This window comes from Chinchilla lanigera, unplaced genomic scaffold (assembly GCF_000276665.1).
Source record: "Chinchilla lanigera isolate Chin_1 unplaced genomic scaffold, ChiLan1.0 scaffold00120, whole genome shotgun sequence".
Classification (NCBI taxonomy): Eukaryota; Metazoa; Chordata; class Mammalia; order Rodentia; family Chinchillidae; genus Chinchilla; species Chinchilla lanigera.
The window spans coordinates 135,236-149,985 of NW_004955521.1; the positions used below are offsets into that span (position 1 = coordinate 135,236).

The following is a 14,750-nucleotide window of genomic DNA, read 5'->3' on the forward strand; positions in this document are numbered from 1 at the left end:
GAATCCATCACAAATTCTAGAAGCTGCCCCATGACTGCATGAAGCTTTAGGGGTTCATTTAGACACAAACTGTAGCAGTAGGCCTTAGAGTTACTGGTCCAGTAGACAGGGAAACCAGGTTATTATAATCCAGACAGTCCATAAGGAAATCCTAAACCAGGAGTAGGACAATGTTAATCTAATAAAAGAGCATCACAGAATCATTATAAAGAGGCTCACAAGGGTGAGATGACTCAGAGCTGTCTAACCTGAGCAACAGAGGGTAGAGATGCCATTAGCTGCATTCAGGAATACAGGGATAGAAAAAAATCCCTTCCCAACATGATGGTAGAGTATAGCTTTACTTAAAGGTTACTCCAGTAAAATGTATTTAAGAAAGAGCAGAACAATTTTTAGAAAATGATTTTTTAATTATCACTGAAAAGTAACCCTAATGATGATTCATATCTGTAGAAAAACATGAAGATTAGGATGTCAGTAGCACTCTTGTAAGTTATTTCAGATGCTTTATTTCAGAGAAATGCATTGTTGGGCTCATTTCCACATAAACCAAAAATCTAGCATTCATACTTTTCCTGGCATTTTTAAATTTCTTTTCTCAGTCTAAACATCGCATTTCATCTGTTACACAAAAGTCTCTTGTATTCCATTAAAGTAAAAGCCCAACCACAATGAAATCTCCTTGGAATTAAACATGTCAGCATGGTTAGCTGCCTCAAAGTTACTTTTTCTGTTATCCCTATCTCCCTCCCCGTGGCGATAAAAACAGATTACAGACATACTTTTCCTACTGAAGCAGAAGCAACACTGCACTGGCTTCATAGTTACAAGTGAGTATCTTAGATTGTTCAAGCAAAAGTCTGGAAAAAAGACAAGGCTATAGCCAAATAATCAAAATTTGGATTACCTAATTTTAATTAAATTTACTATTTTGTATATTAGCAAAGCAGTAGCTTCTAGTGCAGTGTAAAATAAGGGAACTGGAGTTATTCTGATGGATCTAGTTTTTAATGGGTGAAATCTTTAGTGTAGAAAGTTTGAATAAAGTTCATTTAATTAGGAAGGACTTAAAATGTCAACACTGACAACAGAATATGGCAAAAAGCAATGATGAGGATTCTTGTCCTAGCCCTGCTTAAATACTTTGAAATGAGTCTCTTAAGCTTCCTATGGTCATGATTTTCTTTTCTAAGAAAATGCCTGGGTCCTGAGACCCCAAGACCACTTCAAGGCCCAGTTATTCCCTAGTGGAATCCACAGGACTCCAGAGAAGCTATTAAACTCACAGTTACAGTTTATTACTATACAAAAATACACATTAAAATCAGAGACAGAAGTCTGTGAAAAATCAGGCATAAGTTTCCAGGGGTCCTCTATCAGTGGAGTCACATGGGTGCACTCCCAGTAGTGATGTGACAACATGTGTGAGGTGTTTCCATCCAGGCCCATAGATTTTAACTGGGGACAGGTTACCTAAGTGTGAATTGCCTACACAACTAATTTCAGCTACTCTGACTCCAACTTTCAAAGCAAAGACACATTTGCACTAAATTACACTGTTCGGGCTAACTCTCTCATCACAAGTACTCATCACAAGTACCCTGTGGCCCACGATCTCAGAGGTCATTTCTTGGGAGCTGACCAAGGGTCACTCCTGAAGGCTTTCTCAAGTAGCTGTATGCTGAATTTGAGCAACTCATGCCTGCTGAGTTAACCCTATTCCACAGAGTAAGTGTGGAATTATAGCTGAAGTTTCTTGTATTCCTGTTTTGTGAGTGTTTTACTAACTCCAGCTGCATACCCACTAAAGAGTATAATTGTTTATTTTAGTTTTCAGATAGATTATTTGAAAACTCTAATAATAGAAACAGATTGGACTGTTGTTAGAAGGCTCCAAGTGCTATTTGTCTTTCAGAGTTCTCTATTCTTTAACAGAATTATGTCTTTTTCAGTTTTATCACTGAGCTTCAGAGAACTTACAAACTTTCAGTACTCATGTAGGAAACCATTCATTTATCATGGAGTTGATATATTGTGAGGTAAAGTAATAGCTTCAACTCAGGAGAAACTTTTCATCATCTGAGACCTTCTTTTAAAATTGAAAATTAACTTCAGTTCTTGAAAAATCAATTCCCATTATATCCCTTACAGTTTGGATGACTAATCCAATTGACCCTACTGAATGAACTTTACTGTAGACTGGCTTTCATAATTAATTTGAAGAGTAACTTATGTATTCTCATAACATTAAATGAATTAAATTTTCTGGTTAAATTATAACCTATTGTTGAAACTTAAATTTAATCCTAGAATAATGTAAATAGTTACATTTACTTCTTCCTAAAAAATGTAAGTCTAGATTTCAGTTAAATAGATTTCAGTTTAAGAAGCAATTTGTGAATCCTGGGAATCTAGTATAAACTTCCCAACGAGATTCCAAGCAGACTTATGAAAACTCAGAGTGGCTGGGGGTAAATTTTCCCATCTTTTTCCCCTTTTTGTGGTACTAGGGATTGAACCCAGGGCCTTTATATTGAACTACATCCCTAGTCCTTTTTATTTTCTTTTGAGACATGGTCTCACTGAGTCAATAAGTTGTCTACACTGGTCTCAGATTTGTGATCCTCCTGCCTCAGCTTCCCAGCATTCTGGGATCACAGATGTGCACCACTACACCTACCTATCCTTTTTGAAGAGAAAATTATAAGGGCTGATCAAAAAAAAATGGTACGTATTTAAATTAAAAAGAATTATTACAGCGAAAAGACACATTGCCATTAATCCCCTTCAAAATACTCCTGCTGAAAGTAACAAGAATGATGGGGGTAAGTGGGTCTGAAGTGAGGAGGAGTTCTCACGGGGATTATTGGCAATGTGTCTTCGACTGTAATAATTACTTTTTAGTTTAAACATTTACTATAGGTTTTGATTGAATCACATATACTACCATATACAGTCCACACCATAAGTGGTGTGATTAGGACAGTTTAACCCATCCAAAGGCATGTACTAAGTCTGAAGATAGATATTTATTTCTTACTGAGAGATGTTTTTAACATCATTTATGGTACATTGTGCTTATCCAAAAATATGGTATAATTAAAATACGAAGATTGGTAGAAGATAGAAAGTATATTCATTTGTTTCATAGTGCTGCTAAGACAAATTACCATGAAGTTGATGGCTTACTCCAGCACAAGCTTATAATCTTCAAGTTCTGTAGGTCAGAAGTTTTAAAATCAAGGTGTCCCACAGGACCCATTGCTCTGTAGGCTCTGGGGTGGGTTTGCTTGCAACCCACAGCCTCTAGGGGTGACTATGTCTCTGGACTCCCAGGCTCCTTTGTCTGTCTTTAAGGCTGGCAGCATGGTATCTTCAGCAGTGTAACATCTTTCTCTTCCTTGTCTCCTGTCTCCTCGCTGACTTGGTTTCATATCTTCTGTAACTCTGACCCTTTCTCTTCCCTCTTGTAAGGAACCCTGCAAGTCCACTGGGCTTACCTGGATAATACAGAGAATAATCTCATCTCAGCATCCTTAATTATATCAGCAAAGTATTTTTTGTCATGTAAAATAACACTTAAAGCCTCTGCTGTTGACAATATGGGAGAAGAATTCAGCCCAGCACACGGTTGTTTGTGTGATAAGATTAATTATTGTAACTCTAGTTCATGTTTGACTGTTTGACTACAAAAACTGCTGTGTGCAAACAGGTGATTTTGCCTTCCTTAATCCAGGAAGATACCCTCCACTCAAAAGCCTGTTCAAAAAAATGTACTCCTAAAATGCTTCTTTAGTTTTGATTTTATGGATTTAACTTGTTAAATTTAATTTCTACTATGTATCTGGAACTTGAGTTTTTGCTAAAAAGAAGAAAACTATGTGAGAATTTTGATAATCCTGGTACTCTGGCACCCACTATTGTTATGAGCAATGAATTGTCCTTTGTCTGTGACCCAGGAGTCTCTCTTTCACCAACACCCATGAAACTATACGAGGTTAACATGTTAGCTTGCAAGTAGGGTGCAATCACAGACTCTTCAAAGAACTTGATATTGGGTATTGCAAATAATTATTCCAAAAATCTATCACCTTTTTGTTTTGACACAAAATATTTTTACATATTTATGGAGTTCAGTATGAGAATTTGACACGTGTATGCATAATGATCTAATCGGGTAATTAGTATTTCCTCAAATGTATGTATCATTTTTATGTGTTGAAAGCCTTGAACTGTTCTAGTTATTTTGAAATATATGATAAATCTTAGTGCTTTAGAACACTAGAACAAATTCCTCCTAAGTGTATTTTAATACCCATTGCCCTGCGTTACTCTATGCCCCTCCCTTCTTACCTTTGTTACCCTCCTAGTAGCCACTGTTCTCTCTACTACTGAGATCGACTGTAGCTTTCACATTTGTGCTTGGTGCGTTTCAGGTAACATCATGTCTGCTTGTTCCATTCGTGTTGCCACACATGAGAAGATTTCATCCTTTTGTGGCTGCATAATCTTCCATTGCGTTTATATGTCATATTTCCTGTATCTGTCCGTGTGGAGGAGGGCACTTTGGTTAATGCAGTATCTCAGCAACTGTGAGCAGTGCTGTAGTAAACACATGTGCAGGTGTCTCTTCAGCATAATAATTTAACTTCCTTTGACTATATCCAGTAGTGGGATCATTGGATCATAGTTCTCTTTGAAGTGTTTGAGGAGCCTCCATGCTCTCTTCCCTCCTAGCTATAGTAATTTACATGCCAAGCAAACATTGTATAAGGTTTCTTTTTCTCTGCATTCTCACCAGCATTTATTATTTTGTTGTGGTTTTGATTTGGATTTTGTTCATTCACATCATTTGCCCATTTTTAAAATCAGATTATTTAGATTTTTTCTAGTAAGTTTTGTGAATGTTCCATGTATACTTAAGAAGATAGAATTTATATTATTACAATATATTCTAAATAAATTCATAAGACCACTCTGCTTTATAGAGCATGCATCACTTAATTATGAGGCTATGTTTCAAGAAATGTGTCATTAGCATGTTTCACCATCACAGGAACATCTTAGAGCATACTCGCTCAAACTAGGACACCTGTGCTGTCACACGGCAGTATAACCTTCTGGAGTCATTGTTACAGTGGCCACTGTTGACTGAAATACTAGTACATGGCATAGTCTTAGTCACTCTCCTGCTTGCGGGAACAGACTACCCAACACCTGCAACTTACTGGAGGGGAGGTTTCTTTTGGCTGTCAGAACTTTCAGTCCGTGTTGAGCAGGCACAGCAGATGCCCATGTTACGGCAGCCAGCAAGCAGCCCAGGAAAGCAGCCTGGAAGAGAGGTTTACTTCCAGGCCCTGACTCCTTGCTGTGAGCCAGCAACAGGGTGCAGTCTTTTTACCTATTAGCACATTCTGATGCACATCTAGATTAAATTAGCACAGTAAATATGTTAGCAACATCTTGGTAAATGATTTTTCAATTTGAGCTTTCTCAGACTGTGGCTAGTGTGTCAGAGTGTCCTGTTAATAGTGTTTATAATAGTGTTTATATCACTCCTTTTTTTTTTTTTTTTTTTCTTTTTGAGACAGGGTTTCACTATGCAGTTCAGGCTGACCTTGAACTCACTTTGTAGCCCAGGGTGGCCTCAAACTCAGACTGATCCTCCTGCCTCAGCCTCTGGAGTGCTGGGGTTACAAATGTGTGCCACCATGCCTGGCCAAGGTTTTACTCTTAATCCAAGTTAAAGGTCTTTTCTTCCTAAGAGCTTGGTTATACTAACCCACATTCAATTGTATTTCTGATGTTTGCACTCAACTCTGTCATGTTTTCTAATTACTGAGTGCTCTATGTTATATGTACTGTTTATTTCTTTACTAAATATGTTGTCATTGCAATTTTCAAAAAATTTCTCTTGGTATTTAGAACGATCTATATTTTTGTTCCATGGGTACTGTTGTACTTGCAGTTTTTTTAGTGGTCTACTTTCCTATTTCTTATGTACCCTTACATTTTCTAATCCATTTTGTCATTTTACTGCAGTGTTACATTTTATTTTTGATTGAAGTTTAAATGAAAAGGGAAGTATTGTATTAAAAAGAGCATCCAAGAAGTATATATAAGATTATAACACCTCCACTTAGGCTCTGCCACCAGGTCCCTCACTGGTGTGCATGCCATAGTACTTTGGTCTTTGTTTCTCATGACGCTGTCTTCCCAGGCCATCCCTTGATTCCTTCCCATGTGACTTTCCAGTAGAAACCGCCATGCGGAGCTCAGGTGGTGAGCAGCCGCCTCTTCCCACCATTTTCCACATCAGACTGAAGGATAGTTTATGAGGAAACTCCGTGGTGCTTAAATAGCCTGCCTACTTGTTTGATGACATCTGGCATGGGTTTTATTTCTTAAGCGTGCATCAAAGAGACTATCACCCCATGAATTTATTTATTTATTTGTTGTTGCACTGGTGATTGACTCAAGACCTTGTGCTTGCTAGGCAGGCATTGTGCTGCTGAGCTAAATCCCCGGCCCATGAATTTAAATTAATTATGTAAAAAAACTTTGCATACTCTGGTGATAGGGCAAGAGAAGTGTTCCTCCTGGATCATATTTGGAGTCCATTTTCAGTGATATCCTTTCACTCTGTCTAGGTGGTCTACCTTCCTCTAACTCTTCTACTTTTCAGTTAGTTTTTTCCCTTTAACCAATGAATCCAAGAGTTAGTTATTTGAAAGATTAAATAAAATTGACAAATCCTTATTTGACCTTATCAAAAAAGAGAAAGAAAAGACTTAAATTCACAGTTAGGAGTGAAGAGTGAAATCACAGTGGGTCCCCCAGAAATCCAGAAGAACATCTATGTCTACTTTGGAAACTTCTATTCTAATAAATTGGAAAATGCAGAAGAAATGGATGGATTTCTAGATATATAACTATTACCAAAGCTGACTCAAGAAGATATCCTAAATAAAAATCCTAAATAAACCAATATTAATCAGTGAAATCAAAGATGTAATTAGAAACCAACCAACATAGAAAAAAACCCAGGCCTTGATGCCTTAAATTTAGAGAGGGCTTAACACCACTACTTCTCATACTCTTTAATGAAATTGAAAGGGAAGCAATACTCCCAAATTCGTTCCTGGAAGCATTACCCTGATACAAAAACTGGAGAAGGACCCAACTAAGAGAGAAAACTACAGGCCAATCTCCCAAATGAAAATAGATGCAAAAATCCTCATTAAGATACTGGCAAACAGAATACAGCAAATCATCAAGAAGGTTATACATGATGACCAAGTTGAATTCATCCCAGGAATGCAGCGATGGTTCAATAAATGTAATACACCATATTAACAGAGCCAGGACGACCATATGATTGTCTCAATAGATGCAGGTAAAACTTTTGACAAAGTCCAGCACCCATTCATGATAAAAATCATACAGAAAATTGGAATAGTTGGTCTTTATCTCAATCTGATGAAAGCCATCTATGAAAAACCAACAGCCAGCATCATACTAAATGGACAAAAACTGAAAGCTTTCTCTGTAAAATCAGGAATAAGACAACAATGTCCACTGTCTCCACTCTTCAACATAGCCCTAGAAACTTTAGCCAGAGCAATTAGACAAGAGAAAGAAAAAAAAGGAATAACAGTAGAAAAGGACAAGATAAATTGTTATTTGCAGGTAACATGATACTGTACCTAGAAGATCCTGAAAACTCCACTAAAAAACTGCTAGATTTAATAGCAGATTCAATAGTGCAGCTGAATACAAAGTCAGTGCTCAAAAATCAATAGCCTCCTGTACACAAAGAGCAAGTTCACTGAGAGGGAAATTGGGGAAACCACCTCCTTCACAGTAGCATCCAGAAAAATGAAATACCAAGGAATCAATCTAACAAAGGATGTAAAAGACCTCTACATTGAAAACTACAGTACTCTGAAAAAAGAGATTGAAGTGGATATTGGAAAGTGGAAAGACATCCCTTGTTCTTGGGTAGGAAGAAGCAATATAGTGAAAATGGCCATACTCCCAAAACTGTTATACAAATTCAATGCAATTCCAGTCAAAATTCCAATACTGTATCTCACAGAATTAGAGAAAACAATCCTAAGATTGATTTGGAACCAGAAGAGACCTAGAATAGCAAGGGCAGTTCTGGACAACAAAGGCAAAGGAGGAGGCATCACAATCCCTGTCTTGAAATTGTAGTATAAAGCCACTTGATAAAAACAGCTGGTACTGGAAAAAAAAAACCAGACTTAAAGATCAGTAGAACAGATTAGAAGATGCAGAGACAACCCCAGACGTACTCAGCCACTTTACCTTTGACAAAAGGACTAAACACATTTGCTAGAAGAAATGTAGCCTCTTTAATAAATGGTGCTGGAAAAACTGGCTCTGCACATGCTGAATATTAAAATTGAACCCGTATCTTTCACCATGCACTAAACTAAATTCAAAATGGATCAAATATCTAAATATTAAAACAGAAACATTAAATCTTATGGAAGATACAATAGGTAAAACTCTTGAAGACACTGGTGTAGGCAAAGACTTTATCAATAAAACCCAGATCACACAGGAACTATCACAATAATCAACTACTGGGATCTCATCTTATTAAAAAAACTTTCGTACAGCCAGGGAAACCACCAACAGAGTGAAGACACAACCTACAAGCTGAGAAAAGTGTTTTCTAGCTGTTCCTCAGTTTCTTCTCTTCATTGCAAGCATAGAGTTTGCCTACTATACTTTCTTCTATATTCATACACCGATTTTAGTTCTCACTCTACAAATACAAACTGTTAGTCCTTTTTCAGTTATTTGCTATTGACTGGAGCTGCTTCTCTAGAACACTCCTTTGAGAAGACCATGTGAGTAATATTTCCTGAATTCTTGAAAGTTCAAAACTGTTGTCCTATAGACTTGTGTTATAGTTTGTGTCTGGGTGTCCCCCCAAAGCCTCATGTGGCCATGGGGCAGACTTTTAGAGTTTCATTGATTACGGGTGTGAGAGCTACACCCGCCCTGGGGTGGATAGATTGCATATGTAAGGGAGAGGAAGAGGGTGCTTCTGGCCCATTTCCTCCCTTGTGTGTTTTTTTGGTGCTTGCTGCTTTACTGTGTTCTGCCACCATGAGCTGTAGCCCTCTGCCATGTGCCACTCTGCCTTGTAATCTGCCAAGTATGGACTGAAACCTCCACAAACTATAAGCAAAATAAACCTTTCCTTCCTTAATTTTGGGCGTCAGGTATTTTGTCCCAGCAATGAGAGAAAAGTAACCAAGACAACTTGATATATAAAGAGCTACTTGAGTATGAAGACCTTGGGTTACAGTTGATTATATTCAGTTTCTTGAAAATATTTCTTTGTACTTTATTTGTATATTGTTCTTACAAAAATTAGCACATAAAATTGTTTTGTTGTGGTTTTTCAGTAGCTTGTTAGTTTGTGTGTTCTTTTTAAAAATTAAAATTTTAATTAGTATCAAGTTTGTTTGTTGGTTGGTTGGTACCAGGAATCGAACTCAGGATTTCGCAGTTGCCAGGCAGGCGCTTGTGCCACTGAGCTATATCCCCAGCCCAGTATCAAGTTTCTTAAAGCAAGACCTGGCAAGGAATTTAACTTATAATGAGAGCTAAAGTTAGACTCATAACTAAAAGTTTTGTGTTTTTTTTTCTTTCATAGGAATTGAAACCTGATACAGTAACTAAATCTGCTCTTGGTGATGATATCAACTTTGAAAAAATCTGCAAAAAGGTATATCTGCAAAAGATTGTATTTGTATTTTGAACAGCTTTTTAATTGTAATCCTTACTTTTTTTTCACTTTTTTCATTAAAAAGAAGATTTACCAAGAAACCAGTTGCTACAAGTGTATGATTTTCCCTCCATGAGCTTCAGTATTGCCACTGAAAAATATTTTTGTCATTTATAAATTTTACTTTGCTGTTCTGTTGAACTTAATATGACATTTCATATTTTATGTACATCTTAAAAATTAACTTCACTAGTTTTTATCTGAGAAACTACTCTTTTCCTTTCCAGGTTTTCCTAAATTCCTTGTTTAATTTCTGGTTCACCTTGTAAACGATTTGTTTTTACCCCCTTTTTATACTATAGAGGTATACTTTTTATACTTTTATAAAATAGAGGTCAAAACAGAGTGCTGTTAGCTGGCGACAGCCATGACACAGTTGGTGGGCAGCAGGGGCTCTGGCCCAGTCACTGCTGTCTCCTCCCTGCTGTTTCCCTTCTGTATAATGACCCACATTGTTGATGCCTGCGCAAGACAGTTGTGTTCAGAAGGCTGATTTTTTTTCTCTATTCTCTGGTTTTGCTTTTACTGATTTTTGTTCTAATTTGCATTTCTTTCTCCTACCAGTCATTATATGAACATATTTGATATGCACCATGCATAGTGCCAAGAATTAAATATTTACCTTAAAACTAAGTAAAATCTAGATGCATTTGGGCAGCTTAAACCATTCATACTTAAGTATTTTAGGTCATTGTATTTATTTCCCTAGTTTTACATGCAACATGTGTACAATTAGAGGGAATGTATGTCTTAAGAAGTAGCATGTGTAATTCCTCTTTTCTCTTGTGGGTAGTGTATTCTTTCTCCCTTACCATCTCTTCCTACACACTTTATTTGATATTTTCTTAGTGTACTGTATATATTTATGATCTCCGGCAGCAGCTTGTCAAGAATTCATAAGTACGCATTGAATATTTTTTCCATTTTTTCATTGTTTTATCTTTTTTATATGACTCTTCTTCCTTAGTTGACTGTAGGATTTACACACGCTGTGTTCTGGGACCAGTAAATTTAGGGATTGATCTACTCTTGGAAGTAGGATCCAAGGACAGTATACTTGAGATTTAATACAAGCTTTATTTGAAGTTAAATAACACTATCCCTTCTTTAGCAAGATAACCACAAACAGTCCATTTGGTTGGACCAGAAGTACTGTGGCAAACTCTGCATGGTTATTTGGAGGTAATAAAACCTCCAAGTAAACCTGAAAACTTTTACAAAATCGAACTTCACTAGGGGTCACCTTTCAAGAAGAGAAATAATATAGCTAAAATGTCCATACCATAAAGCAGTTACTTTCTCCAGTTCATTGAGAAAAAGTTAGCTTGTATTATTAAAATCTCTATAGCCTTTAAATGATTGGTTTTATTATTTATGTTTATTTACCTACCCCTCACAGTAATGTTTACAGATAAGGTCTTACATGTATTTATTAAATTAAATTTGCTATAAGCTTTACTTTATTTCTGTATAAAACTATATTCATATATCCTAGCTGTCAGTATTTTTAAATATTTCATCTAATATAGAAAAGTTTAGTTGGCAGAATATATGAAGTATAGTTCTCCCTTCTATGGAAAATACTTCATCAATTTTCAGCAAGTAATTTAAAAATCTTAGTTGAGTTTATATATAATATTAAGTCTTGAAAATGTTTTATTACCTCCAAAAAACCATGCAGAGTTTGCCACAGTACTTCTGGTCCAACAAAATGGACTGTTTATGGTTATCTTACTAAATATTTTGGATAAATGGAAATGTTTATTCTTGTATAGCTTTAGAGAAAACCTGAAAGTGAAGTAAAGCCCAATTAATATGAAAAGCACTGGTATTCACTATTCTCCTTCTGCCCGTTCATTTAGAGTCATTTTATTTTAAGCAACATTTCAAAGAACTAATGCTGCATGTAAGAGTTTTGTTCAGCTTTGAATGTTTTTGGGTGTGTGTGTGTGTGTGTGTGTGTGTGTGTGTGTGTGTATTCAGGCTGTTGTTTATATTCAGGGGTACATTTTAAAAATTCTTTGCAAAATGAATGCTAAATACGTTTATGATAATAAACACCCATATGCCAAAATAAAATTTTCCATTAAAAGACAAGGTGTTTTCTGTGTTTTCATTTGAAGCTAGAGGCATGTGAAAACCACAGTTTCCTGAAAATTTTCCATGGCAAACATTGGGTCAATTTTAAATAGGGAAAGCGGTGATTTCTTTCATACTTCCCAGTATTGTGAGGGATTCTTCATGCAGGTGTAAAAGCTGCTTGTTCATAGACTACTTCATAGCCTTTTAAGGTTCAAAATAAACTTATTTAAATTTAAAACGTATCACTCTAATTGTATTCCTTATATAGCTCCATAACATTTTCTGTCTCTTAAATGAAATGTATCACATTTTGCCTTGGGTGAGTCATTTGTGTATTTGGCTTGCGCTTTTACTTATAAGGTATATGTTTACAGTGCAGAACAGTTTTTACTCATCCCTAGAAAAATAATCACATCTTAATAACTGATACTTCTTCTTGTTTCCTAAGAGGTTACATTTCAGCTAGTGTTCCCTTGGAACTAGCTTTGTTACTTTCAGACAGATTACTTACCCTCTCTGACTGTTATTTTTTCCCATTTCTGTGACCAGGAACCTTTCCAAATCAAACATTTTGGTAATATATTTTGGTCTCCCCTCAGTCATTATTGCATCAGATAAAAATGATAGAGCTTATTCTTTGAGGTTAATCTTAATTTTGCCCTAAAATTAGGTATATTTCATGTACCCTGTTTGTCCCACTAAACAGGATTTTTATCCTTTATTTATATGGTATTTTTTAAAATATTTTAATGTAACAAGAATAGTTCATTTTTTAAGGCCATGGTATATGGTAGCCAAAAACTTTCGAGTTTGACCCCCAAAATATAAAAAATTTAAAGAAAAAATAAGGGTAGGAAAGAGGGAGATGGGCTTTCTGGAGATGGGAAGCAGACCTGAGAGGGAAGATGTAGGGGAAGGGAAAAGGGTCAAGATGTTGTGTACATGCGTCAAACCCATGTGAATGCACAGGCATCACCCCCTGTGAATGTATTTATCATGTACTCCAGAAATACTAATAGTTTTTTTAAGAAAATGAGTAGCGCTAAGTACTCTTTGAAGTGTTTATACACAAATACCATTATGCTACAAAGTAGATATAGTACATACCAACAATACAACATTTTTGTTAAATAGATTCCCGGTTAAATGAATAAAAACTTACCCCAAATTATGTTTCTACACATGTAACAGTGTTATTTTAGCCATTGTTGAGCACATGGGTACTCACCCATGGTATAAACTGGATTTTGGATTTATGGCTATTCAAAACTTGCCCAGAGACACAGAATGTGTTACAGGAAGTCATATGACCAAACTTTGTCCTTCTCCTGAATAAGCACATTTCTAAGAAGTATTAAGTATCAGAACATGTTGCATATCTCCCTTAAAAGCAACTACCTTCACCAAAATGTTTATGAATAGTCTTCCACAGAGATAACATAAAATCACAGTTGTAGAGTAATAACAAATTAGATGTTCATTCATTAGATTTATATGTAATTTTAGAATTAGAGTATCTTACTGTAGTCTTTTTAATACAGTTTATTGAAATAATATTACTAAATCCTAGGTATTCGGAGGCATCTTCTAAGGCAGAGAAATTACCTAAATGAATAAATCTAATGATAAAATGATTAATAGCATAATATTTACTCAGAGTCAGCACTAGACATTCAAATATTTCCATTGCTCTTCTAAAACTTTCTACAGCTAAGAAGCAAGGATTTGGAAGTGACAGTAGATGTGTTTTTGAATAATCATGTAAGAATATATTTTAGTCAAAATCTATTTGGAATTCTTGAAATCCTTATCTAAACAGATGAGATTAATTTATGTAATGAGAATAGTTAACCTCATTTATCTGTTGTACAAATACAGATGTTCCTATATTGCAGATTACCTTTGAAGTGAATTTGTAGGGACTCCAGAGGGGAAAAGACACTGAAGGAAGCAGTGAAGGGTAAACAGCTTCTATAAAGTAGCATCTTCTTGTCCCTTATAACCTGAAAGGCGATTTCCTCAGGCATGCAGAACATTTGTTAGCACTGATTTTTTGGATGTCATTGTGTTTTGTTTTGTTTTTTTTCCTACTTTGTAGCCAGATTCTACTGCAACTGAAAGAGCAATTGCCAGACTAGCTGAACACCCTCTTCTGAAGAAAAAAGTAGATACACTAAAAGGTAGGAGTTAAATGACTTTTAAGTTATACACTTTAAGGCATTTGTGTATATGGTTTTGGATAAATGACTTCATTCATTATAAATATTTTGTTTTTTCAGCTCTTGAGGATATTTTGTATTATAAAAGTAAGGTTGTTTCAACTGTCTGTAGATACAAAGAAGTCCCTGTAATGTTAACTGTCTGATGTCTGAAGAAAAACTAAATCTGTATTTTTTCTTAAATTTTAATATGTTAACATGTATTATATAATATATGAAATATATTTGATATGTAATGTATACATGGTCAAGTTGAAAACAAGTTAAATACATATAGTTCATTACTTTTGACTTTGCTAGTGTCACGCATTTATTTAAATATATGTAAAATATAAAGGCTTGAGTGCTGTTTCTCAGATTATTTTTATGTCCAAAAGCATATTTTGTAATATCTATTATTACCACAGAAGTTAAAGTTTCCATTTTACTTTATTTATAGTCAGAGACGTTTTTACTATTCCTTATAATTCTAATACATTAAGGAAGGATGAGTTCTTTTTACTTGGCAGCTTAAAAATAGGTGTATTTGACCATGTCTTAATATAAATTCCAATTATTTTCTTAAAAGTTTCCAAATAATTAAGAAATACTCTGCTGAACCCGATATTTATTTATTTTTT

At 35.4% G+C, this 14,750-nt stretch overlaps 1 protein-coding gene across 1 annotated transcript in view; it reads left to right on the top strand.

Moving 5' to 3' along the window:
• The window catches only part of Srfbp1 (serum response factor binding protein 1), a 55,342-nt gene that overhangs the window by 29,671 nt on the left and 10,921 nt on the right, over positions 1-14,750 (top strand). Inside the window, exons 4-5 of the mRNA XM_005409286.2 lie at positions 9,698-9,769; positions 14,010-14,091. Of these exons, the coding sequence (XP_005409343.1) occupies positions 9,698-9,769; positions 14,010-14,091 (154 nt within the window). The remainder of the gene's footprint in view (positions 1-9,697; positions 9,770-14,009; positions 14,092-14,750) is intronic.